Raw genomic sequence first — 26,569 nt, 5'->3', positions numbered from 1 at the left:
ATATTTGCTTAACTAAGGAGGGATAGACCCTTACATTTTTTTATTGATTATTTTGAAGGGGTTGGGGGGGCGGGGGGCTTGGGCCAGCAGGTTGCACTGGTGTCACTTTGGGTAGGGGATCTTTGATTCAAGCTGCCACACGGAGCAGGTTTTTTTCTTTTGTTTACAGTATGGCCACTGAACCAGCTATATTTATTTATTTACTGACTTATTTATTTAAAAATATTTACACAAAAGTTAAAATGATAAAATACAAACATGGCAAATGAACTGCCTACAAGAGATGGTAAATAGACATCATACCATGTAAATTATTTTGGTTTAGAGATGCATATAATGATAGTATTATATCAGGAAGCCAAAACATTGTGAAATGTATGATGGAAGAGATAGGTTTTTAATAATCGTTTAAACATCTTTGTCTTTAGTTAGTCGGATATGGCTAGATAGAGAGATCCACTGAGTAGGCTCAAAGATGAAAAAAAGATGGAGAGGGAATATCTAAAAGATATTGAGTTCAAGAACTCAACATGCAAACGGGAGTATGAATTCTTAAGGTAGATTGTATTTATTGTGAGGTGACATTATGAAGAAGATTGTGAAGGATTACAGCTATCTTAAACTGAATGCAATAATGCACTGGAAGCCAATGCACTGGAAGCCAATGTAACAATTTGAGAATAGGTGTTATATGATCTCAGATTGGTATTCCAGTAAGTAAATGTGCAGCAGAGTTCTGTATAATCTGCAAAAAATGTAATGTGGAATTGGGTAAACTAGAAAATGGAGACTTTCAATAATCAATCCTCGATAATATAAGCAATTATAATACAGTACGAAAGTTGAAAAGTTCTAATAAAGGCTTGAGAAGGCACAATAATTTTATCTTAAAAAGGATGTGTTAGGGTATTTGGGCCCTGGGCGAGGTGAGAGATGGTACCGCCCATGGGGAGGAGCCCCATGAGCCTCACCATCGGGAGGTGAGGTCCCAGCTGCTAGGTGCATAGAACAGCAGGTAAGAACATAAGAACATGCCATACTGGGTCAGACCAAGGGTCCATCAAGCCCAGCATCCTGTTTCCAACAGTGGCCAATCCAGGCCATAAGAACCTGGCAAGTACCCAAAAACTAAGTCTATTCCATGTTACCGTTGCTAGTAATAACAGTGGCTATTTTCTAAGGCAACTTAATTAATAGCAGGTAATGGACTTCTCCAAGAACTTATCCACTCCTTTTTTAAACACAGCTATACTAACTGCACTAACCACATCCTCTGGCAACAAATTCCAGAGTTTAATTGTGTGTTGAGTGAAGAACTTTCTCCGATTAACTTTAAATGTGCCACTTGCTAACTTCATGGAGTGCCCCCTAGTCTTTCTATTATCTAAAAGACTAAATAACTGATTCACATCTACCCGTTCTAGACCTCTCATGATTTTAAACACCTCTATCATATCCCCCCTCAGCCGTCTCTTCTCCAAGCTGAAAAGTCCTAATCTCTTTAGTCTTTCCTCATAGGGAGCTGTTCCATTCCCCTTATCATTTTGGTCGCCCTTCTCTGTACTTTCTCCATTGCAATTATATCTTTTTTGAGATGCAGCGACCAGAATTGTACACAGTATTCAAGGTGGGGTCTCACCATGGAGCGATACGGAGGTATTATGACATTTTCCGTTTTATTCACCATTCCTTCCTAATAATTCCCAACATTCTGTTTGCTTTTTTGACTGCCACAGCACACTGAACCGATGATTTCAATGTGTTATCCACTATAATGCCTAGATCTCTTTCTTGGGTGGTAGCACCTAATATGGAACCTAACATTGTGTAACTATAGCATGGGTTATTTTTCCCTATATGCATCACCTTGCACTTATCCACATTAAATTTCATCTGCCATTTCGATGCCCACTTTTCCAGTCTCACAAGGTCTTCCTGCATCAGAGGAGGACATTACGTATCAGGTACAGGACATCCTGGACGTGATGAAGCACGGGAGAAGTACTGGAGAGAGAGCAGAGAGAGAGAGTAAACTGGAAGGATGGAAGGAGCTAGAGAGGATGGCCCCAGGGGGTGGAGCCACGAAGTGTCAGCACCGGGCGCTGATGTCAGATCCAGCTCAGACGTCCTTGAGTCTCTGTAGAGAAGTAGAGTGACATTGCCCGTGGAGCGGGGAGTATAACCGGAAAGTCACACACACACAGAGGTGACACGGGGTCTGTGGAGTGGGGTATACCCAAAGAGGATTCCTCTGTAGAGATGATATGGCAATGGTCCGCAGAGCGGGGTACACCGATGAGGGTTCCTCAGTAGAAATGATATGGCAATGGTCCGCAGAGCGGGGTACACCGATGAGGGTTCCTCAGTAGAGATGATACGGTAATGTTCTGTAAGCAGAGTACTCACTGTAGAGGTAGCAATGGTTCCAGAGGAAGCCCCAGGGAATGTGGCAGGCAGCGGTCCTAGGCACAAGGCCCTCTGAGGAGCAGATAGCCAGAGACAAGGAAAGGGCCCCCGAGGAGCAGGTATCCGAGACGTCTCACGCCAAGGAAGCAGGAGCTGGAACGGGAAGTCCGTAGTGAGCGAAGCGGATTCAGCAATGAGGGAACTCGTTGCCAAGTCGTAGGCAGACAGGGCCAGCCGGCTTAAGAGTCCACGATGAATGACGTCATCCGGGGGGGATGCCCCTGAGGTTCCCACCATGACGTGCTTAAGACTGGCCTGAGAACGCGCATGCACACCTAAGGAACTCCAAGGGCAAGATGGAGGTCGGCAGCTCCCACGCCGTCCAGTGAGACCCGGGAACAGGGGTAGGCGGCCGGCGTAGCTGGTGGAGGCCTCTAGTCTACCCAACGGAGTCAGTGCAGTGAGGCAAGAAGTGAACAACAGTGGTCGCAGCCATCTGCGACCGACAGGCGTAACAATACCCCCATTCTTAGGGCCCCACCCCGGGGGTTTAGGCTTTCTTGGGTGAGAAGCATGGAACTGCTTGATCAGTTCTTTGTCAAGGATATTGACTGCAGGCTCCCAGATATTATCTTCTGGACCAAATCCTTCCCAAGAGATCAAATATTCTCATCACTTCCTGTGCTTCCTTACATCCAGGATGTCCTGTACCTGATACATAATGTCCTCCTCTGATGCCAGAGGTTGGGGCTCTGACAAGATGAGAGGCTTTAATAGTGAGATGTGGAAGGCGTTATGAATCTTGAGCGATGTGGGTAGGCGGAGACTGTAAGTGACCAGGCCCAGCTGATGAAGTACAGGAAAAGACCCGCTGTATCTGGGAGTGAAGTGGGCTGAAGGCAGTTTCAAGCAAATAAAGCGAGTGCTGAGCCACACCTTGTCTCCAGGGTTAAACTGTGGAGCTGCCCGATGATGGGCATTGTAGAACTTCTTTGACTTCTGGGCGGCTTGCTGAAGAAGTTGTTTGGTGTGCACACCAAACTACAGAGGTAGTGGAAGAGGAGGCAGAGCCTGGCGCCTGTATACTACTTGAAAGAATGACGACCCGGTAAATGCAGACTGGTGGGAGTTTAAGGCAAAGTCGGCCCAGGGTAGTAAGTCGGACCAGTCATTCTGCCGAGAGTTCCCATACGCCCGAAGAAACTGTTTCAGGGTTCGGTTTGTCCTCTCTGACCATTGGCCTACGGGTGATAAGCCGATGTTAGGTCCAATGCAATATCAAACTTTTTACAAAGTGACCTCCAAAACCTGGCCGTAAATTGAACACCTTGATCAGAGCGTATATGTCTCGGGAGTCCGTGGAGGTGAAAGATGTGGCGAATGAACAAGTTTGCTAATTCCAGGGCTGAAGGAAGACCAGGTAACGCCACAAAGTGAGCCATCTTTGAAAATCTGTCCACGGTAACCCAAATGGTGTTGTTGCCACTGGAAGGAGGTAGGTCCGCAATGAAATCTGTGGATATGTGTGTCCACGGCTCACTAGGTGCAGGAAAAGGTTGTAGGAGACCCCAAGGACGGCCCGCCGGCGGTTTCTGAAGAGCGCAAGTGGGACATGATTCCACATACGTTTGAGCGGCTTTCTTCATGGTTGGCCACCAATAGAATCTTTGGAGAGTGGAAAGAGTTCTAGCTTGTCCGGGTGGCCTGCCAGCAAGGAATCATGCACCCAGCAGAGGATTTTTCTATGAAGTGATCGGGGAACCACCGTCTTCCCAGATGGCACTGTGAGTGTGGTGGAGAGGAGAACTTTAGTCGGATCAATGATGTGCCATGGAATATACGGAATGTCTTCTGTGGTGAAAGAATGAGAGAGTGCATCAGTTTGAGCATTCTTGTTGACTGGCCGGTATCGTAGATAGGAAATTGAACTAAGTATAAAAGAGAGACCATCGGGCTTGCCTATGATTAAGGCATTGAGCATGGTGCAGGTACTCGAGGTTCTTGTGGTCAGTATATACCGTGATCTGGTGCTGCGCTCCCTCGAGCCAGGGACGCCACTCCTCGAAGGCCAGTTTAATCACCAGTAATTCCTTGTCCCCGATTCCATAATTACATTCAGCCAGGGAGAAGCGTCGGGAGAAGAAGGAGCACGGGTGCAAGGTGTGATTGGCTGAATGCTGGCTGAGTACCGCACCAACACCGACGTCTGAAGTGTCTGCTTCGACAATGAAGGGTCGTTGGGGATTGGGATGACGCAAGAATGGTTCTCATAGGAACGCCTCCTTAAGCTCCTGGAAGGCGGTCATGGCCTCGGGTGACCACTGAGAGGGGTTGGCTCCCTTACGAGTCATGGCTGTGAGTGGGACAGTCAGTGTTAAATTATGAAGGATGAACTACCTGTAGTAGTTCGTAAACTCAAGAAATCTTCAAAGCGCCTTAAGGCCCGTTGGTTGAGGCCAGTCGCGAATACTCTTGGTCTTCTGTGGGTCCATTTGAAAACCCTGGCTCGAGAGCACATAGCCTAGAAAAGGGACTGACTCCTGGTCAAAAGAGCATTTCTCCAGCTTGGCATATTACTGGTTGTCCCTTAGGCGTTGTAGGATGTTGGTAACGTCCTGGTGATGGCTCTGGAGGTGTTGTGAAAAGACCAGGATGTCGTCCAGGTAGACCACAATGCAACTGTAGAGCATGTCGCTGAAGATCTCGTTCACTATATTCTGATACACCGCTGGAGCGTTGCAGAGGCCAAACGGCATTACCAGGTATTGAAAATGGCCGTCGCGGGTGTTAAATGCAGTTTTCTATTCGTTGCCCTGGCGTATCCTGACCAAATTGTAAGCTCCCCTGAGGTCCAATTTGGTAAATATCTTGGCCCCCTGGAGCCTGTCAAAAAGTTCAAAGGTTAATGGCAAGGGGTAAAGGTCCTTCTGGGTAATCTCTTTTAAGCCACAGTGTTGCTTCCGTCGGTTGCAGACGGCTGCGACCTTTGCTGCTCATCTCTCTTTTCCCTGTACTAGTGATTCTCAAGGCCATGGCGGTCTCAGCCTGCAAACACCGCCTTCCCCTGTGTCCCCGGGACGGTGTGGGTGATCCCGACCGCCATCTTGAATTGGGGATTACCTAGGGCACGCTCGCGCCAGGCCCTCTCTTATTCACGTCATGGCGGGAACTTCGGTGGGGGGGCATCCCTTCCACATGACGTTACCAGCTATGTGTATTTATACCATCCAGCCTATGCTTCCTACGAGTTAGCAAGGACTTCCTTCCTGCTTATTCCACTCCTTTGGAGATGCTTTGCTTCACTACTCTGAACTGGTTCCTGAACTCCTGAACTTAGAATGCCTTAGGTACCCGCTTCTCAGGGGCCTTGTTACGTTCTGGCTATCCGCTCCTCAGAGGGCCTTCCTGTCTGGAGAAACCATTTATCCTTGTTTGGGATCCTGCCTGTTCAGCCTTGTGAGTGCTATTCTCGCTTCTACCACCCTGCTGACGGAGCCGCCGGTGTACCCCATGCCTCAGGCTACTACTGTGCTCATCCCAGCTACCTTTCTACACTAGGGAGTGAGTACCATTATCTACACTGCTCTGCTGACCTCCTGTACCTCTCTGAACTACTACTCGCTGATCCTTGGCATACCCCGTGCTGCAGGCCACTACTGGATCTACCCTGAGAGGTGTGTCATCAAGAGAGGAGTTTCCTCGCGTACCCTGCTCTTCGGGCCACTACCAGGGATATCACCATCAAGCAGCCTTACTACACTGGACTGTGTTTTCTCTCTATGCTGTGGGTAATACCCTCGTTTCCAGTATAATAAAGTCTCTTACATCTGTGTCCGTCTCAGCTGAGGCCATGCCTATCATAGTGAGTCCCCACAGGGCTCCTCGCTGTGGGTGGAGTTAGCTCTCACTACGATCCAGGGTCCACAACCATACCAGATTATAACAGATTGCCAACTCCATGGACCCGGCTCAGGTCTCAGATCCAGTATGCCGACTTCAAGGGCGTCTTCTCAAAGAAGAGAGCGGAGAACCTTCCAGAGCACCCACCATTCGATTGTACTATTGACCTCTTACAAGGTACCATGCCACCACAGGGCCGGGTGTACCCTCTGTCTCTCCTGGAAACCAAGGCCATGTCACAATACATTCAGGAGAATTTGGAGAGAGGCTTCATCTGGCCATCCACTTCCCTGGCGGGAGCCGGGTTCTTCTTTGTGGCCAAGAAGGATGGCACTCTAAGACCCTGCATCGACTGTTGGGGTCTGAATGCCATTACTAAAAGTGATCAGTACCCGCTACCTGTTATCCCAGAGCTCCTGGATAGACTGCAGGGAGCTAAGATCTTTACTAAGCTGGACCTGCAGGATGTGTACAAGCTGATCCAAATCCGACCCGGTGATGATTGGAAGTCCGCCACGTTCAACACCAGAGATGGCCACTTTGAATACCTGGTCATGCACTTTGGCCTCTGGAACACCCCCGCAGTGTTCCAACACATGATGAACGAGGTCTTCAGGGATTTGTTGTTTACAAGCGTAGTCGTATACTTCAGCAACATTCTAATCTACTCCAAGAATCGCCGCATCTCAAAAAAGATATACTTGCGATGGAGAAGGTACAGAGAAGGGTGACCAAAATGATAAAGGGGATGGAACAGCTCCCCTATGAGGAAAGGCTGAAGAGGTTAGGGCTGTTCAGCTTGGAGAAGAGACGGCTGAGGGGGGATATGATAGAGGTCTTTAAGATCATGAGAGGTCTTGAACGAGTAGATGTGACTCGGTTATTTACACTTTCGAATAATAGAAGGACTAGGGGGCATTCCATGAAGTTAGCAAGTAGCACATTTAAGACTAATCGGAGAAAATTCTTTTTCACTCAACGCCCAATAAAGCTCTGGAATTTGTTGCCAGAGGATGTGGTTAGTGCAGTTAGTGTAGCTGGGTTCAAAAAAGGTTTGGATAAGTTCTTGGAGGAGAAGTCCATTAATGGCTATTAATCAATTATACTTAGGGAATAGCCACTGCTATTAATTGCATCAGTAGCATGGGTTCTTCTTAGTGTTTGGGTAATTGTCAGGTTCTTGTGGCCTGGTTTTGGCCTCTGTTGGAAACAGGATGCTGGGCTTGATGGACCCTCAGTCTGACCCAGCATGGCAATTTCTTATGTTCTTATGTAAGGATCTTCCTTCTCATCGGCAGGATGTCAGGCGAGTACTCCAATGACTACGAAATCATAAACTATATGCCTAACTTGAGAAATGTCTCTTTGAGTGCGAATCACTCCCCTTCCTGGGTATATTATTTCCTGTTCAGGATTTCACATGGACTGGAGAAGGTTTCATACATCCAAAAATGGCCCGCAACCATCCAGCCTACGGACCTGCAGCACTTCCTGGGATTTGCAAACTTTTTCCAACATTTCATTCCACACTATTCTCATCTGGTTGCTCCTCTCACCACCCTCAATAAGCAAAAGCCAATGATCGGACGACCTTAGGGGCTTTTACAGCTGCTGCCAGCCCCCAAGGAACCTTGGGCCCACCTATCCACTGATTTTGTGGTGGACTTCCCTCTCTCAAGCGGCTGCTGTATCATTTGGGTCGTCATTGACCGCTTTTTGAAGATGGCCCACTTTACTGCTCTTCCCAGCCTACCTTCGGCACCCAAGCTGGCAAGACTCTTCACCACTCACATATTCCGGCTGCACAGTCTTCCTCAGCATATTACCTCGGATCAAGGAGTGGAATTCACTGCTAAGTTTTGGCGCTCATTATGCCACAAATTCAACATTCAGCTGGATTTCACTACTGCATACCACCCTCAGGTGAATGCCCAAGCAGAGAGAACTAATCGCACCTTAAAGACATTCCTCCGTTCCTTCGTCAACGATTGCCAGGACATTTGGGTCTCTCTTCTCCCCTGGGCTGGGTTTTCACACAATTCTCATTTCGGCTCAGCCACAGGGTCCTCGCCATTTCTCATAGTGTATGGGAAAAACCCTGCACTGCCACTGCCAATACCACGCGCAGTGCCTTCTCCCGCAGCTCAGCTGACCACCCAGGCTCTCCAGGAGCTTTGGGTCTGAACCCAGAAAATGATCCAGGAAGCGGCTCACAAGGCAACAGAAATGACAGACAAACACTGGCAGGCAGCCCCCCTATTCAACCCGGGGGACAGAGTGTAGCTCAGCACCCGCCACATCAGACTCAGAGCTTCCTCTATGAGACTGGCTCCCTGCTATATTGGGCCTTTCTCAATCATTAGGCACATCGGACCCATCACCTACCAGTTACGACTACCTTCATCGTTGAAGATTCATAACAGCTTTCATGTCTCCTTGCTCAAGTCTCTAGTCCTGTCATGGCCTCATTGGAAGCCCCTGAATCCCCAAAACTTATTGTCTGATGAAGATCAGATTTATCAGGTAAAGGAAATCCTGGATGTCAGACGATGACACAAAATATGGGAATACCTGATTTCCTGGTGGGGGCTTCGGCCCCGAGGACAACACCTGGGAACCCACTTCCAACATCTTGGAGGAGGACCTGCACAAACACTTCCACAGCACACATCCCAGGAAACTCAACCCTTCTGGAAAGAGATGTATATACCGGAAACAATCTCCAAAACCAAACTCTTCTGGAAAGAGATCTTATACCGGAAACAATCTCCAAAACCCTGGCAGATATCATAAACTGCTCATTATCCCAGGGAATTTTCCCAGAAGATCTTAAACTAGCTTCTCTAAAACCACTCTTAAAGAAACCCAATCTTGACCATAAAGACCCCAACAACTTTCGCCCGATTTCAAACCTTCCTTTTATTGCCAAGATAATGGAAAAGCTGGTCAATACTCAACTCTCCAACTACATTGAAGACCACAAAATACTTTACCCCTCTCAATATGGATTCCGTAAAGCATCAAGCACGGAAACTCTACTCATATCCCTGACTGACAACATCATCATGGGACTAGACAAAGGCCAATCCTTCTTACTCATCCTTCTAGACCTTTCGGCTGCGTTTGATACTGTCAACCATTCGACCCTCCTCAACCAACTGTCGAACATAGGAATATCAGGAACTGCCCTATCATGGTTCAACTCATTCCTCAGCAACAGAGGATATAAGGTAAAGATCCACAACAAGGAATCTTCCCGACATTCCTCATCTTTAGGAGTTCCTCAGGGCTCCTCCCTCTCACCCACACTCTTTAATATTTACCTCCTTCCGCTCTGTCAACTACTAACCCGCCTGAAACTAATCCACTTCCTATACGCGGACGACGTGCAGATCCTGATCCCTATCAATGAAAACATTGCCAAACTCTTGAATTCTGGGAACTCTGTCTTAAAGAAATCAATCTCCTCTTATCGAATTTAAACTTGATATTAAATTCGGCTAAGACGGAACTTCTGATCATCTCACCTGACAATAGTAACCCACTTCTGAGTCTTCCAACCAACCCACCTACCACCCAAACAAGGGACTTAGGAATAATTATCGACAACCATCTCAACTTAAAATCGTTCATCAAACAAACTACTAAAGATGGATTCTACAAACTCCAAGTACTTAAAAGAATCAAACCGCTCCTGCACGTTAGAGACTTCAGAACGGTACTTCAAGCAGTTATCTTTTCTAAGATAGACTACTGCAACTCTATCCTACTTGGTCTTCCTTCCGCTTCCATCAAACCCCTTCAGATGCTCCAGAACACAGCTGCGAGAATTCTGACCAACACCAGGAGAAGAGATCACATCTCACCCATTCTCAAGAACCTGCACTGGTTGCCTATACACTTCAGAATCATCCACAAATCCATCACTATTATCCACAAGGCCATACATCACCAAACAACGCTCGATTTACAAATTCCTCTCAGACAACACACTTCCACCAGGCCCATCAGAGAAGCCTACAAAGGATCACTCCATGTCCCCCAAACCAAAACCACTCACTACCTAACTTTCAGAGACCGAGCCTTTTCCACAGCCGGCCCTTCATTATGGAACTCTATCCCTCCGGAGCCGAGACAAAAACCATGCCTACCGACTTTTAGAAAAAGGCTTAAGACTTGGCTATTTAAACAAGCCTTCCCAGACCCGATCTAAATGATAGTAATTTTACAAGAGACAGCAAACTATACAATAGATTTCATATCATAATGTAAATAATGTAAATATTTTAATCCCTTTCGTTCGTCTCTCTTATTCTAATTTCTCTTCCCAGTTTTAAGACCCTGTTGTAATGTAACTTTTGTTCTCCTTGCACTTGTTTTTCGTTTCTTGTTCTCACCCCTTGTTTTATGTAAACCGGCATGATGTGGTTTCTAATCATGAATGCCGGTATAGAAAAACGCTAAATAAATAGAAAAACGCTAAATATAAATAAATGTAGAGGAGGGGGTACTGTTGCAGTCTCTGGCGCAAACTTCTGCAGCCGGCCTCCCTCTCTTCCCGCTGCTGTGGGACTCATACCTTGCTGGCTCCTTCTCCCTGACGGCCACAGGACTTGACCACGTGGCAGGGAGCCAGTGCGCCTGACGCTGTCTTCCCTACTGGGCCCCCTAGGCATGCGTGCGTGTGCCTTTCCCCGGTTTAAAGGGTCAAAGACAGGGAGGCTGCTGGAGTCCCCTTTTGATGACGTGGGCTGGGGCTTTATTTAAGCCCAGCCATGCTGCTCCTTCCTTGCCTCAGCAAGAGATCCCACTCTACTTCAGAGTTGCTGGTAGGTCCGTGTGTTCCTGCTCCTGCTCCGTGTGTTCCTGCTGCTGTTCCTGCTCCTGGTTCTGAGCTCCTGCTCCCTCTCCTGTTCCAGCTCCTCATTCCCTCAGTTTGCTCTTCTGGTTCTTGCCCTGGTTCGTCCCTGGATTCTGCGTTGTCTGCCGCCTGTCCTGACCACCTGCCTGCTCACTGTCTCTTCTTGCTACCCGCCAGCACCAACCTCTGGCCTATTCCTGGATTCTCCTGCCTGCTGCTGTCCCTGACCTCTGGTATGTCTGACTTTGCTTCCGCCTTCTGCCTTCAAGGATGTCTTCTTCTGGAGACCCGCATGTAAGTCCTGCTGGCCCCGGTACCCAAGGCCTCAACCTGCGGGGAACGAGGGCTGGTACAGGTGAAGGTCTGCTTGGGTCTCCATCTTCATCTGCATCTGTCTCCCATCGACAAGGACCTATAGGGGCCTCCCTTCTATAGGTGGTACCAACCTCATCGTGGCTCAGGGGTCCACCACTCCGCGTAACATCTGGGAATGTTTCTATGTGGATATAGGCATCTCTAGATTTAGGGAGTATAGCCAGTCCCGTTTTTTTTCTAGAGAAGAGATTAAGGTGATGAGGGAAACCATTTTGAACTTTTTCTTTACCAGGAATTTGTTCAAAGCCCTCGGATCTAGAATGGGATAGAGTTCCGTTTTCTTTGTGATCAGGAAGTACTTTGAATAAAAACCCTGCCATTTTTTCCATGGGGGAAAAAGTTCACATGCACTGTCCTCCAAGAGGGAGGGGAGTTTCTTTTGTAGCAGATCCTGAGAAGTAAACTAAGAGGCGAATTAGCAGATTTCCCAATAGATGTAATCTGAATCCATACTTAACTAAAGGGTATCGGTCCTTTATAGTAATTTCATTAAGTCCTCTGTAGTCTATACATGGATGAAGACATCCATCCTTCTTGCCAACAAAAAAGAATCCGGCTCCGGAAGGTGACTTGGAAGGCCGGATAAATCCTTTTTGTAAATTTTCTTCAATATAGGCTGACATGGCCTCAGTCTCTGAGAGAGAAAGTGGGTATACCCTTCCTCTAGGGGGCTCCAAATCTAGCTTTAAATTTCATTTTTTAGTTCTTTCAGAACCCTGGGGTGTATACCATCTGGTCCAGATGGTATACTCTTCAGTTTGTCAATCAGGCATACCACATCTTCCAGGTTCACTGTGATTTGGTTCAGTTGATCTGAATCATCAACCATGAAAACCTTTGCTGGAACAGGAATCTCTACAACATCCTCATCAGTAAACACCGAAGCAAAGAAATTGTTTAATCTTTCCGTGATGACCTTATCTTCTCTAAGTGCTCTTTTAGCCCTTCAATCATCCAACGGTTCAACTGACTCCATCGCAAGCTTTCTGCTTCGGATATATTTTAAAATGTTTTTATTGTGAGTTTTTGCCTCTATGGCCCACTTCTTTTCAAATTCTCTTTTAGCCTGTCTTACATTTAACTTACCAATGTCTTACATTTAACTTACTAATTCTTATGATTTATCCTATTTACTTCTGATGGATCCTTCCAATTTTTGAATGAAGATCTTTTGGCTAAAATAGCCTCTTTCACCTCACCTTTTAACCATGCCAGTAATCGTTTTCCCTTCCTTCCACCTTTTTTTAATGCATAGAATACTTATAGATTGTGCTTCTAGGATGGTAAGTTTTAACAATGTCCACATCTGTTACACACTTTTTACCTTTGTAGCTGTACCTTTCAGTTTTTTTCTAACTATTTTTCTCATTTTATCAAACTTTCCCTTTTGAAAGTTTAGCGCTAGAGCTGTGGATTTACTTACTGTCCCCCTTCCAGTCATTAATTTAAATTTGATTATATTATGATCAGTATTGCCAAGCGGCTCACCCACCGTTACCTTTCTCACCAACTCCTATGCTCCACTTAGAATTAGATCTAAAATTGCTCCCTCTCTCATTGGTTCCTGACCCAATTGCTCCATAAAATTGTCATTCCATCCAGGAAACTTTATCTCTCTAGCATATTCTTATGTTTCACTTACCCAGTCAATATTGGAATAATTGAAATCTCCCATTATTACTGCACTACCAGTTTGGTTAGCTTCCCTAATTTCTCTTAGCATTTCTCTGTCCGTCTCACCATTTTGGCCAGGTGGAAGGTAGTATACTCCTATCACTATACTCTTCCCCATCATACAAAGGATTTCTACCCATAAAGATTTGATTGTGCATTTAGTCTCATGCAGGATCTTTATCATGTTGGACTCTATGCCATCCCGGACATAAAGCGCCTCCCTGCCACCAATATGCTCCTCTCTGTCATTGCGATATAAGAACATAAGAAAATGCCATACTGGGTCAGACCAAGGGTCCATCAAGCCCAGCATCCTGTTTCCAACAGTGGCCAATCCAGGCCATAAGAACCTGGCAAGTACCCAAAAACTAAGTCTATTCCATGTAACCATTGCTAATGGCAGTGGCTATTCTCTAAGTGAACTTAATAGCAGGTAATGGACTTCTCCTCCAAGAACTTATCCAATCCTTTTTTAAACACAGCTATATTAACTGCACTAACCACATCCTCTGGCAACAAATTCCAGAGTCTAATTGTGCGTTGAGTAAAAAAGAACTTTCTCCGATTAGTTTTAAATGTGCCCCATGCTAACTTCATTGAGTGCCCCCTAGTCTTTCTACTATCCGAAAGAGTAAATAACCGATTCACATCTACCCGTTCTAGACCTCTCATGATTTTAAACATCTCTATCATATCCCCCCTCAGTCGTCTCTTCTCCAAGCTGAAAAGTCCTAACCTCTTTAGTCTTTCCTCATAGGGGAGTTGTTCCATTCCCCTTATCATTTTGGTAGCCCTTCTCTGTACCTTCTCCATCGCAATTATATCTTTTTTGAGATGCGGCGACCAGAATTGTACACAGTATTCAAGGTGCGGTCTCACCATGGAGCGATACAGAGGCATTATGACATTTTCCGTTTTATTCACCATTCCTTTTCTAATAATTCCCAACATTCTGTTTGCTTTTTTGACTGCCGCAGCACACTGTACCGACAATTTCAATGTGTTATCCACCATGACACCTAGATTTCTTTCTTGGGTTGTAGCACCTAATATGGAACCCAACATTGTGTAATTATAGCATGGGTTATTTTTCCCTATATTCATCACCTTGCACTTATCCACATTAAATTTCATCTGCCATTTGGATGCCCAATTTTCCAGTCTCACAAGGTCTTCCTGCAATTTATCACAATCTGCTTGTGATTTAATTACTCTGAACAATTTTGTGTCATCTGCAAATTTGATTATCTCACTCGTCGTATTTCTTTCCAGATCATTTATAAATATATTGAAAAGTAAGGGTCCCAATACAGATCCCTGAGGCACTCCACTGTCCACTCCCTTCCACTGAGAAAATTGCCCATTTAATCCTACTCTCTGTTTCCTGTCTTTTAGCCAGTTTGCAATCCACGAAAGGACATCGCCACCTATCCCATGACTTTTCACTTTTCCTAGATATAATCTATTTATTTATTGCTTTTATATTCCGTCAATCTAGATTACAATCTTAATTGTGTACAAAGAAGTAAAGTAAAATCATAAAAATTTACAATTATACAATCATTAATTAAATAAAAAGATAAAATTAAATATAAAAGAAATAAAACAGCATAAAATAAAAAAGAAATAATAACTCAGACATTCATTCACATAAGAGCGTGCCAAGACCAATAAATATTTCAACTATCATAGGCCTTTTTAAGCAACCAAGTTTTAAAGTTCTTTTTAAATATCTTATAGTCTTTCTGCAGCCTTGGCTTGCATGGTAAGGCTTTGTACCACAGTATAGTGACTATTCCATTGGTTATCCTCTTTCCACTATGTTTCTGAGATGCCAATTAAGTCTATGTCAGCATTCACTGCTATACACTCTAATTCTCCCATTTTAGTTCTTAGACTTCTAGCATTAGTATACAAACATTTCAAAGTGTGTTTTTTGTTTGTATTTAAATTCTGCTTTTCAGTTGTCAGAGATAAATTGGAATATTTTAGCTCTGGTGAGCTTTTAATTATAGGCTCTTATTATTGGAACCTCTCTTTTGGGATGCCATAACTAAGGCTTCATTAGTATCCTTTGAAGATACCTTTCTCCAAACCAGGTGCTGATGAGCAATTGTCAGCTTTCCCCTTTGTTCTAGTTTAAAAGCTGCTCTATCTCCTTTTTAAAGGTTACCACCAGCAGCCTGGTTCTATCCTGGTTAAGGTGGAGCCCATCCCTTCGGAAAAGAACTCCCCCTTCTCTAAAAGGTTCTCCAGTTCCTTACAGAACTGAATGCCTCTTCCTTGCCCCATCGTCTCATCCATGCATTGAGACTCCAGAGCTCTGCCTGCCTCTGGGGAGCATTTCAGAGAATACTACCCGAAGGTTCAGGATTTCAGGTTTCTACCTAAGAGTCTAAATTTGTCTTCCAAAACATCCCTCCCACATTGTCCTATGTCATTGGTGCCCCTATGTACCATGACAGCCAGCTCCTCCCCAGTAATATCTAAAATTCTATCTAGGTGATACGTGAGGTCCACCACCTTTGCATCAGGTAGGCATATTACCAGGAGATCCTCACGTCCACCAGCCACCCAGCTGTCTACATTCCTAATAATCAAATCACCAACCATGATGGCCGACCTAACCCTTCCATCCTGGGCAGTAGCCCTGGGAGACACATTCTCGGTATGAGAGGACAATGCACCACCTGGAGACGGCAGGCAGATGCCGTGGCAGCCAGGCGTCCATCCACAGCGAGAGGAGGTGCAAAGAAAGAAAGGTAGGTGGAGTGAAGCCGTCGGGAAGGGACAGTTGCAACACCAGCATTCAAATCCCCCTGCTGGTCCTTGTGGCCTTGGACAAGTCATGTTACCCTCCATTGCCTTAGGTACAAACTTAGGGGGTCATTTATCAAAATGTGATAAGGCGTTTTTGCATGCGTTAAGGGCTTATCGCATGCGAAAACGTGTTTAACACATGCAATAGCACCATATCGTATGCTGCGATGTAAATAATTCAGAAAATAGGAGGAGAGTGGGCTAGGTTAGCCTGTCTGCGAAGAGCTATTGCACAGCCGTAACGCCGATTTTAACTACACCTCTTTGAATTGCGTTAGGCTGTGCAGTAAGGTTTCATTGCCTTTTGTGATGTCTCCTGTAAGGCCTATTTGAGGTGAATTGAAGGAAGGAAGGAGAGAGAGAGAGAGAGAGAGAGAGACTGGCCACAATGTCATCCCCATAGGTAGGTATTTGTATCCCTATGGCAGGCCCACCTAGTAACTCGAGGTAGGGTTTAGGTATGAGTGTAGGGGGTTAGGGGCCACTTTGACATTCTATGTGACACATACGAACAGAACAGTGCTCTCGTGTGAAGACTTGATGACCTTCGGAGTGAGGAAACTCACTCCAAGATGAGATTTGGGCATGATGTTACCCAAGTAGAGAGTCCATCAAGCTAGGTTGAGAGAACACTGCCCAAATCTCATCTTGGAGTGAGTTTCCTCACTCCGAAGGTCATCAAGTCTTCACACGAGAGCACTGTTCTGTTCGTATGTGTCACTTAGAATGTCAAAGTGGCCCCTAACCCCCTACACTCATACCTAAACCCCACTTCAAGTTACTAGGTGGGCCTGCCATAGGGATATAAATACCTACCTATGGGGATGACATTGTGGCCAGGCACTCTCTCTCTCTCTCTCTCTCTCTCTCTCTCTCTCAAAAATGGTCCACCCAGTGGTCATATGCAGGAAATACAACAGGTCTGACAGCTATCACAAATTCAGATAATGTTATCGCAATGTGCACTAACTTAGCTCTTCACATAGCTAATTAGCGCAAATTGCAATAAACTGAATTTTTGCATAAACTACGCCCCTTTTGCTATCACATGTGGTACTTACCACATTTTGATAAATCCAGGTCTTAGATTGTGAGCTCTCTGGGGACAGAGAAATAACTACAGTACCTGAATGTAACTTGTTTTGAAGTGCCAAAAAGCAGAATATAGAAACATAGAAATGACGGCAGAAGAAGACCAAATGGCCCATCCAGTCTGCCCAGCAAGCTTCACACTTTTTTTTTCTCATACTTATCTATTTCTCTTGGCTGTTAGTAACTTTTTGGTTCTATTTCCCTTTCACCCCCACCATTAATGTAGAGAGCAGTGTTGGAACTGCATCTAAGTGAAATATCTAGCTTAATAAGTTAGGGGTAGTAACCGCCGCAATAAGCAAGCTACACCCATGCTTATTTGTTTACCAAGACTATGTAATTCAGTCCTTGTTGGTTGTTGTCTGTATATAGATCCACTTTTCTTCATTCCCCCTGCCGTTGAAGCAGAGAGCTATGCTGGATATGCGTGAAGTATCGGTCTTTCTCCCCTGCTGTTGAAGCAGAGAGCTTTGCTGGATATGCATGAAGTATCGATCTTTCTCCCCTGCCGTTGAAGCAGAGAGCTATGCTGGATATGCGTGAAGTATCGGTCTTTCTCCCCTGCCATTGAAGCAGAGAGCTATGCTGGATATGCGTGAAGCATCAGTCTTTCTCCCCTGCCGTTGAAATAGAGAGCTATGCTGGATATGCATTGAAAGTGAAGTATCAGGCTTATTTGGTTTGGGGTAGTAACTGCCTTAACAAGCAAGCTACTCCCCGCTTTTTTGTGAATGCAAATCCTTTTTTCCATATTTCCTCTTGCCATTGAAGCTTAGAGCAATGTTGGAGTTGCATTAACTGTGTGTATGTTTATTGAATAAGGGTATTATCTCCAGATAGTAGCCGTCATTCCCACGAGCCACCCACTCTTCATTCACGTCCTCTAGACTTTATGGATCCACAGTGTTTATCCCACGCCCCTTTGAAGTCCTTCACAGTTCTGGTCTTCACCACTTCCTCCGGAAGGGCATTCCAGGCATCCATCACCCTCTCCATGAAGAAATACTTCCTGACATTGGTTCTGAGTCTTCCTCCCTGGAGCTTCAAATCGTGACCTCTGGTTCTGTTGATTTTTTCCGACGGAAAAGGTTTGTCGTTGTCTTTGGATCATTAAAACCTTTCAAGTATCTGAAAATTTGTATCATATCACCTCTGCTCCTCCTTTCCTCCAGGGTGTACATATTTAGATTCTTCAATCTCTCCTCGTAAGTCATTTGATGAAGACCCTCCACCTTTTTGGTCGCCCTTCTCTGGACCGCCTCCATCTTGTCTCTGTCTCTTTGGAGATACGGTCTCCAGAACTGAACACAGTACTCCAGGTGAGGCCTCACCAAGGACCTGTACAAGGGGATAATCACTTCCCTTTTCTTACTCGATATTCCTCTCTCTATGCAGCCCAGCATTCTTCTGGCTTTAGCTATCGCCTTGTCACATTGTTTCGCCGACTTCAGATCATTAGACACTATCACCCCAAGGTCTGTCTCCTGCTCCATGTACAACAGCCTTTCTCCCCCCATCGAATACAGTTCATTCAGATTTCCACTCCCCATATGCATGACTCTGCACTTCTTGGCATTGAATCTCAGCTGCCATATCTTCGACCACTCTTCCAGCTTCCTTAAATCCCAACTCATTCTCTCCACTCCTTCCGGCTTGTTCACTCTGTTGCAGATCTTAGTGTCATCCGCAAAAAGACAAACCTTACCTCTATCCCTTCCGCAATGTCTCTCACAAAGATATTGAACAGGACCGATTCTTGCGGTACACCTCTTAAAACCGCTCTCTCTTCAGAGAGAGTTCCATTTACCATTACACATTGTCTTCTGTCCGTCAACCAGTTTGCAGTCCAGGCCACCACCTCGGCACTCACTCCTAATCTTCTCATTTTATTCACCAGTCTCCTATGCGGGACCGTATCAAAAGCTTTGCTGAAATCCAAGTAGATGACATCGAGTGCTTTTCCTTGATCCAATTCCTTGGTTACCCAATCAAAAAAGTCAATCAGATTTGTCTGACAGGATCTTCCCCTGGTGAATCCATGCTGCCTCTGGTCCAGCAATTCTCCCGACTGTAGATAGTTCACTATTCTCTCTTTCAACAGTGACTCCATTACTTTTCCCACCACCGAAGTGAGGCTAACTGGTCTGTAGTTACCAGCCTCTTCTCTGTTCCCACTCTTGTGAAGCGGGACCACCACCGCTCTTCTCCAATCACTCGGCACCACTCCCATTTCTAGGGATCTATTGAACAGGTCACACAGCGGACCCGCCAGCACATCTCTGAGCTCCCTCAGTATCCTGGGATGAACCTCATCAAGCCCCATGGCTTTGTCCACTTTCAGTTTCCCCCAGCTCTTCCCATACATCTACTCTACTCCCCTCCAGTTTCTTGTTAACTAGCGACGGTCCTTCTCCAGGACCGTCACTAGTTAACAAGAATATGTTGGTACCAAATCAATCACAGAACCTTAACACTTCAGTTAGCCTGAGTGACTCACTGCTGTCCTGATTAACAAATGTTGGTACCTAATCAATCACACTACCTTAATACCTTTCCAAAGTGAGCAAATGAACTTTTTTCAACCTTTTTACTTAGGTATACTTAGATATACACTGTTCCTAGCTTATTTCCATCTTCTGGCTACCTTTTTTTAATACAAACACGCAAACTTCTTTTTGTTGCCTGCCTTTCTGACTACCTATTTAAATCAAAACACAGGAACACACTAAATAATATACCCCAATAGTTTACTTCTCCCCAATTCTTTTAAGTTTTACAAATTTCTCCAAGCAGTACTTACTGATTCTTTCCAGCCACCAGCATGGTGATCCTTTCCTCTCAGTGCTCCCATTGAGAGGAGAGGATAGTCAAGGTAGTCAAGATAGTCAAGGTTAGAGAATATTAGTGATTGTAGTACTGTACAAAAGTCCACCAAGGTTAATGGGGGATTTAACCTTTGTAGTATACGCAGTTTAGTGATTCCTGTCTTAATCAATTATATCTAACCTGAGCTGGATAGCTCATCTAGATGAACTTTGCAGCCAGAGCCTATAGCCTGCTCAGGAAAGACATCATCAGATAAACTTCCTAGAGCTAAGGGCGATTTGATTTGCTCTAAGGCTTTCAAAGATTGGTTGGCCAACAAAATTGTTCTCATCCAGACAATCAGGTCGCAATTTTCTACATCAACAAGCAGGGAGGAACAGGTTCTTATCTTCTGTGTCAGGATACAATCCAGATGTGGAACTGGGCCATTTCTCAAAGAATGCTCCTGAGAGTCATGTATCTAGTGGGCGAGGAGAATGTCCTGAAACCTCATGGATGTGCCCTGGAAAGAGGAGTAGGAAGATAAATATTTCACAAGTGGAGTGCACCCATGATAGATCTGTTTGTGTCTCCTCTCAACAGAAGAGCTCAAACTTCTGCTCCAGAAAGGGGACATAAGACAAACTATACTCGGATGCTTTCTTACTAGATTAGGGTCAGGGTCTTCTCTATGCTTATCCTTCAGTTGTTTAGGTGGCAAGAATCCTGCTAAACCTCAGAAGAGATTGGGGGACCATGATCTTCATAGCCTCCTACTGGCCCAGACAGATCTAGTTTCTGCTCCTGCAGGAGATATCAATCAGGAATGCAATTAGGTTGGGGAATTCCATATCTCTCTTTACTCAGGATCTGTGAATGTTGTGTCATCCTAACATCAGGTCCCTAGGCCTCACAGCCTGGATGTTGAAAGGATAGCATTCCTGTACCCATCTGAGGATGTATTCTTCAGGCTTCTAGGAAGGATTCCACAAGAAAATCTTATGGTTTGAAAAGGGGGAGGTTTGTCTTTTGGTGTGAAGGAAAGGCACTAGACCTTTTCTTCTGTTCCACAAAAAAACTGCTTGAATGCTTTCTATATCTTTTCGAATCTGGACTGAAGACTAACCCAGTTAGGGTCCATCTTGGTACAGTTGGCACCTTTTACCACCATGTAGAAGGTGGTAAAAGTTGCTCAATTTATGTGGAGCTTACTTCAGCTGAAGCCTCCCATCAAGCCTCCCGCTATGTCATGGGTCCTCAACAGTGTACTGACCAGGCTGATGAAAGCTCTCTATGAGCTACTAGGCTCTTGTGAGCTGAAGTATCTGACCTGGAAAGTCACATTTTTCATGGCAGGTGCGCAGCATCAGTATCATTGAGCTCCAGGCCCTAGTGATTTATCCGCCTTATATAAAGTTTAACAGCCAGATGGTTCTATACACACATTCTAACTGCCTGCCCAGGATAGAATTGGAATTCTACTGTGAAATCACGTTTACAGCAATCTTCCCAAGGCCGCAAAGGTGAACACACATTGTATTGAGTCTTGTCCTTCTATCTAGAGCAGGCTGAATCTCATAGAAAGTTCACTCAGCTTTGTGTTTCATTTGACCCTACAAACCTAGAACTGCCATTGCCAATCACACCCTTTCTAATTGGCTAATTGTATTTTCTTCAGTTATGCCTAGGCTGGCCTGAATCTGGTAAGATCAAGGTTCATAGTGTAAGAGCCATGGAGGCGATGGTGGCCCAACCAAGATCAGGCTCTGTTTCCAAAGCTGCGACGTAGACTTCTCTCCACATATTCACATATCACTATTTTTCGGACAGGGACTCTTGACACAACAATAAGTTTGATCAGTCTGCTCTGCAGAGTTTTTGAGATGTAGAGCTCAATTCCATCTCCTCGAAGGTTTATTATCTTTATTTTCCAGCCTGTCCCTATAAAAAAAAAGTAAAGAAAATGGTTGTTGCCACCAAAAATATTTCGCTCAGAAATGTTTTTCTGGTTGTTTTCCCCAGTTTTTTTTTTTTTCAGGATAGTCTATAGCTAGGGATTCCCCACCAGTGGGGACTTAGCATCCTGCTTGTCTATGGAAAAGGCAAAGTTGCTTACCTATAACAAATATTCTCCAAGGATAGCAGGCTGTAAATCCTCATGAAAACCACCCACCTCCCCTTGGAGTTGGTTCTTCTTGTTCACTCTAATAGCTATGAAAGAAATGAGGGGGCCCCATGCAACATGGTGACATGTGTTGGGCTGCATATGCTCAGCTGAACATACCTAAAGCTTCTTGAAGTTTTTGTGTAAAATCTCCACTCTGGGCTTCATCAGATAAAGCCACCCGCTGATGAGGGCTTACATCCTGCTGTTCTCAGATAAAACTTGCTACAGGTAAGCAATTTTGCTTTCCAAATAACTAGAAAAACTTGAATATGCAACTTTAAAATTTAGACTCCTCACTGGTAAATAGTCCATAAATTGATTTGATAATCGACAAAAAGATTGATTGACTCTGTTATGTTTGATTTTAATAGTGTATCTCCCAGCCCACGGATTTGCCAGATTCCTCTGTACAGGTATGTTATGATTTTATTATATACATTTATAAATTAACTGCTGTGGGACTAAAGAAGCTCCTGTACTTCATAGAAGTGATTTCAGCACAGTCCTCACTGTCTTGTCAAATGCATTACAACACTTTTCCCAGTTTGTTTGCCTGAAACCTTTATTTTCTTCCTGATCTCCTTGCTAAAAACACATTTTTATACATACCTAGGAATGTGCATTAGTTTAAAACAAATGGATAAAGAGAAACAAATTGGATCCAATTTGTTTCTTTTGGGAGTCCCCAAAACAAATTGAGATGAGCTCCTGACTGAAACAAATCCTATTTGTTTTATTCATTTCGATTAGGATGATTTCTATGAACTATAAAACAATGGCTTCATAGAAATCAATGAGAGCAACAGGTTAGGAATTGATATAAAATACAGAGTAGCCAGCTAGCAGAAATGGGTAAGATAGATGTTGTCAAGGAGACAACAGGAATGACATATTGCAATGTTATCCCAGGACAAGCAGGATGCTAGTCCTCACATATGGGTGACGTCACTGAACGGAGCCCAGGCGGGAAAACTTTCTGTCAAAGTTTCTAGAAACTTTTGACTGGCCCAGTGAGGCCACTGAGCATGCCCAGCATGCTATGATATTCTCTGCCACAGGTGTCTCTCTTCAGTCTTCGTTTTTTCCGCGCTGCAGCCAGCATCGCGGAACCGGAGCCGTTGAGTTTTTCTCAACCTTCTCGTGACTATTTTAGTCAAATAAAGTGATATTCTCTCTCACAAAATCTCTCGGGGTCTCTCCTTACCGGCCGGTAAGTAACCCAGTCTTGAATTCAATTTTCGGAGAGTAGAAATAATTTACCTCAGTCGAATCGACGGCCGTCATTCGATAAAAATGTCGACAGGATTTAAAAAATGTCCTGTTTGTACTAGGAAAATGTCACTCACAGACCCGCACACCGAATGTGTGATGTGTTTGGGTGACAAACATGACGTACAAAATTGCCCGCAATGTGCAGAAATGACGCCGAAATAGAGGAAAACCAGGCTTGAAAAAATGGAACATTTGTTCAGCCTGCAACTTATACCTTCCCCGTCGCAGTCATCGAGGTCGTCTCTGGCTGGAGCGACTAAGCGAGTGATACTTAAAAAACCTCGCCCGGGACCGTCGGGAGATCATTCTTCCCCTTCCTCGTCTTCAACGTCACCAAAGTCGTCCGAAAAATCGAAGTCAACACATCGACATCGACACAGAAGCCCCCCGTTGTCTGACTCTGCTTCCCAGCAGCCCTCGACAGCTGAGCGGCCTAGAACACAAGAAACTTCGGAGTCTTCCACGCCTCGGCCTACCTCGACTCCATTGATGACACCAGATCCAATGCAAACTACATGTCAGGAACTGGTACCTCAGCCTGCGCCACTGCCCACAACCGCTCTGCTTCCAACGGTTGTGCGGCCGGAATTGTCCGATTTCATCCGGCAAGCGATTACTCAGGCTTTCAAGGAACAATTTGCAATGCCGACTTCATTGTCGATGCCGATGATTTCAACATCGATGCCGGCAAATTTGCCGATGCCGGTGGGCACACCGATGCCGGGGCCATTCTTGACCCCGACAGTACACACAGACTCGACGTCGACACCGAATATCATAACGTCATCGACGTCCATATACGCACAAATTCCAGCGATATCTTCCATGTTACCACCGGCGACTGACTCGACACCAAGGGCACCACCCTCGACAGCTTCATCGAGGACACCCATCCTTCCCTCGACAATCCCAGAGCAGGACACTAGTGATACTCAAGAATTGGCACTTTTTCAACGCCTTTTGAAAAAATATCAAAAGGTTGTCGACACAGCTCCTCAAAAAGCCATGGAAGTGACTCCCACAATTTCTATCGATGACCCATTACCTGGGCCATCGGGTATTTTTACAAAGAAAATCCCAAGAACTCCTTATCACCATCCAGAGGAAGAAGATTCTTGGGATGATCCTGGATCAGATACTTCTTCTGAGGAGTTCATGTCCGAACCATCACCTCCTGAAGAAAGGAAAAGGTCACCTCCTGAGGACTTATCTTTTTCAAGTTTTGTCCAAGAGATGGCGGATACAATTCCATTTAAGCTCTCATCAGAAGATGATTCAAGACAGCATACCTTAGAGGTGCTGCAATTCGTGGACCCTCCAAAACAAGTTCTGGCAATCCCCATCCATGAAGTCCTGCTGGACCTACAGCAACGAGTGTGGGAACACCCATGCACTGTTCCAGCGGTCAATAAGCGTGTAGACACTACCTACCTAGTGCAGCAGGCACCAGGCTTTCAAAAGGCACAGCTCCCACATCAATCTGTGGTAGTGGAATCTGCCCAGAAAAAATCTAAAAGGGTACGTCCACATTCTTCAGCTCCTCCAGGGAAGGATCATCGTTTTCTGGACTCCCTAGGAAAAAAAGTGTACCAAGGTGCACTTTTATCTTCCAGAATCTCTGCCTATCAACTGCACATGACACAGTACCAAAGGGATCTCTGGAAGCAAATGGAGCACTTCACAAATTCTCTCCCAGAGCAGTTTCAAGAATCTGCACAATCCATTATCACCAAAGGCCTCGAGGCTGGGAAACATGAGGTAAGGGCTGCTTATGACAACTTTGACACAGCCTCAAGAGCAGCAGCAGCTGGCATTACAGCAAGAAGATGGGCCTGGTTGAAGGCATCAGATCTCAGGCCTGAAGTACAAGACAAGCTAGTAGATCTGCCATGCCGTGGGGATAACTTGTTTGGAGAGAAGGTACAGGATGCTGTCCAACAACTTAAGGATCACACGGAGACCTTAAGACAGCTATCACAACTGTCTCAAGAACCAACCACCCAGGCCCCTAGACGTTTTCCCCGAAGGGAACCTAGACGTCCATATTACAGGCCAAGAAGGTACTATAACCAGCCTACCAGACCTAGATCTTCTAGGCCTACCCAGCGCTCTCAGGCCAGACAACAAAGACCAGCCCGTGCTCAGCCTCCTCCACAGACTGGTCCAGCCACGGGTTTTTGAGCACTAATCCAGAGATCAGACCCACCCTCCAAAACCCCAAACAACACATACCAGTGGGAGGAAGGATTTCCTATTTCCAATCAAATTGGGAAAACATAACCACAGACCAATGGGCACTTTCCATTGTAGCTCACGGTTACAAACTAAATTTTCTCTCAATTCCTCCAGAATTCCCACCAACTTCCTACCCACAACAAAATTCCCAAATAATTCAGTTACAAATAGAATTATCCACCCTTCTGACAGCCAGGGCCATTCAACCAGTGCCCAGGTCTCAGCAAGGCAGAGGATTCTACTCCAGATATTTCCTCATTCCAAAGAAAACTGGAGGCCTACGTCCCATCCTCGACCTCAGAAATCTCAACAAATTTCAAAAGAAAGAAAGGTTCAGGATGGTTTCGCTAGGCACAATGCTACCACTTCTTCAAACAGGAGATTGGCTCTGTTCTCTGGATCTTCAAGATGCTTACGCCCATATACCAATATACCCTCCTCATCGCAAGTATCTGCGCTTCAAGGTGGGCCTTCAACATTTCCAATACAGAGTGCTACCATTCGGACTAGCTTCTGCTCCCAGAGTGTTCACCAAATGTCTGGCAGTAATAACAGCACACCTACACAAGCAAGGTGTACATGTTTTCCCATATCTAGACGATTGGCTCATCAGAAGTCAATCTCAACAAGGAGCAATATAGTCTCTCAACAAAACTATTGCTCTGCTGCACTCCATGGGGTTTCTCATCAATTATCCAAAATCACATCTAACTCCAAACCATCTCCTACAATTCATAGGAGCGGATTTAAACACCAACCTATCAAAGGCATTTCTACCAGAAGATCGAGCAAACACACTGTCACTACTAGCAAGCTCGATTCACTCCAAGAAACAAGCAACAGCTCATCAGTTTCTCACATTACTAGGCCACATGGCCTCCACAGTTCATGTCACTCCTATGGCAAGACTGGCCATGAGGGTAACTCAATGGACTTTAAGATCACAATGGATCCAAGCCATT

The 26,569-nt window shown here is 45.2% G+C and overlaps 1 protein-coding gene across 2 annotated transcripts in view; it reads left to right on the top strand.

Moving 5' to 3' along the window:
* SPATA48 (spermatogenesis associated 48) overlaps positions 1-26,569 on the top strand; it is a 198,287-nt gene that overhangs the window by 109,582 nt on the left and 62,136 nt on the right. For both annotated transcript variants that reach the window (XM_029589752.1, XM_029589751.1), the window contains exon 6: positions 22,472-22,513. In XM_029589752.1, the coding sequence (XP_029445612.1) occupies positions 22,472-22,513 (42 nt within the window). The remainder of the gene's footprint in view (positions 1-22,471; positions 22,514-26,569) is intronic.

Source organism: Rhinatrema bivittatum, chromosome 2, assembly GCF_901001135.1.
Source record: "Rhinatrema bivittatum chromosome 2, aRhiBiv1.1, whole genome shotgun sequence".
Taxonomy (NCBI): Eukaryota; Metazoa; Chordata; class Amphibia; order Gymnophiona; family Rhinatrematidae; genus Rhinatrema; species Rhinatrema bivittatum.
The sequence above is the reverse complement of the archived record's forward strand: the minus strand, read 5'-3'. Positions and strand labels throughout refer to the sequence as shown.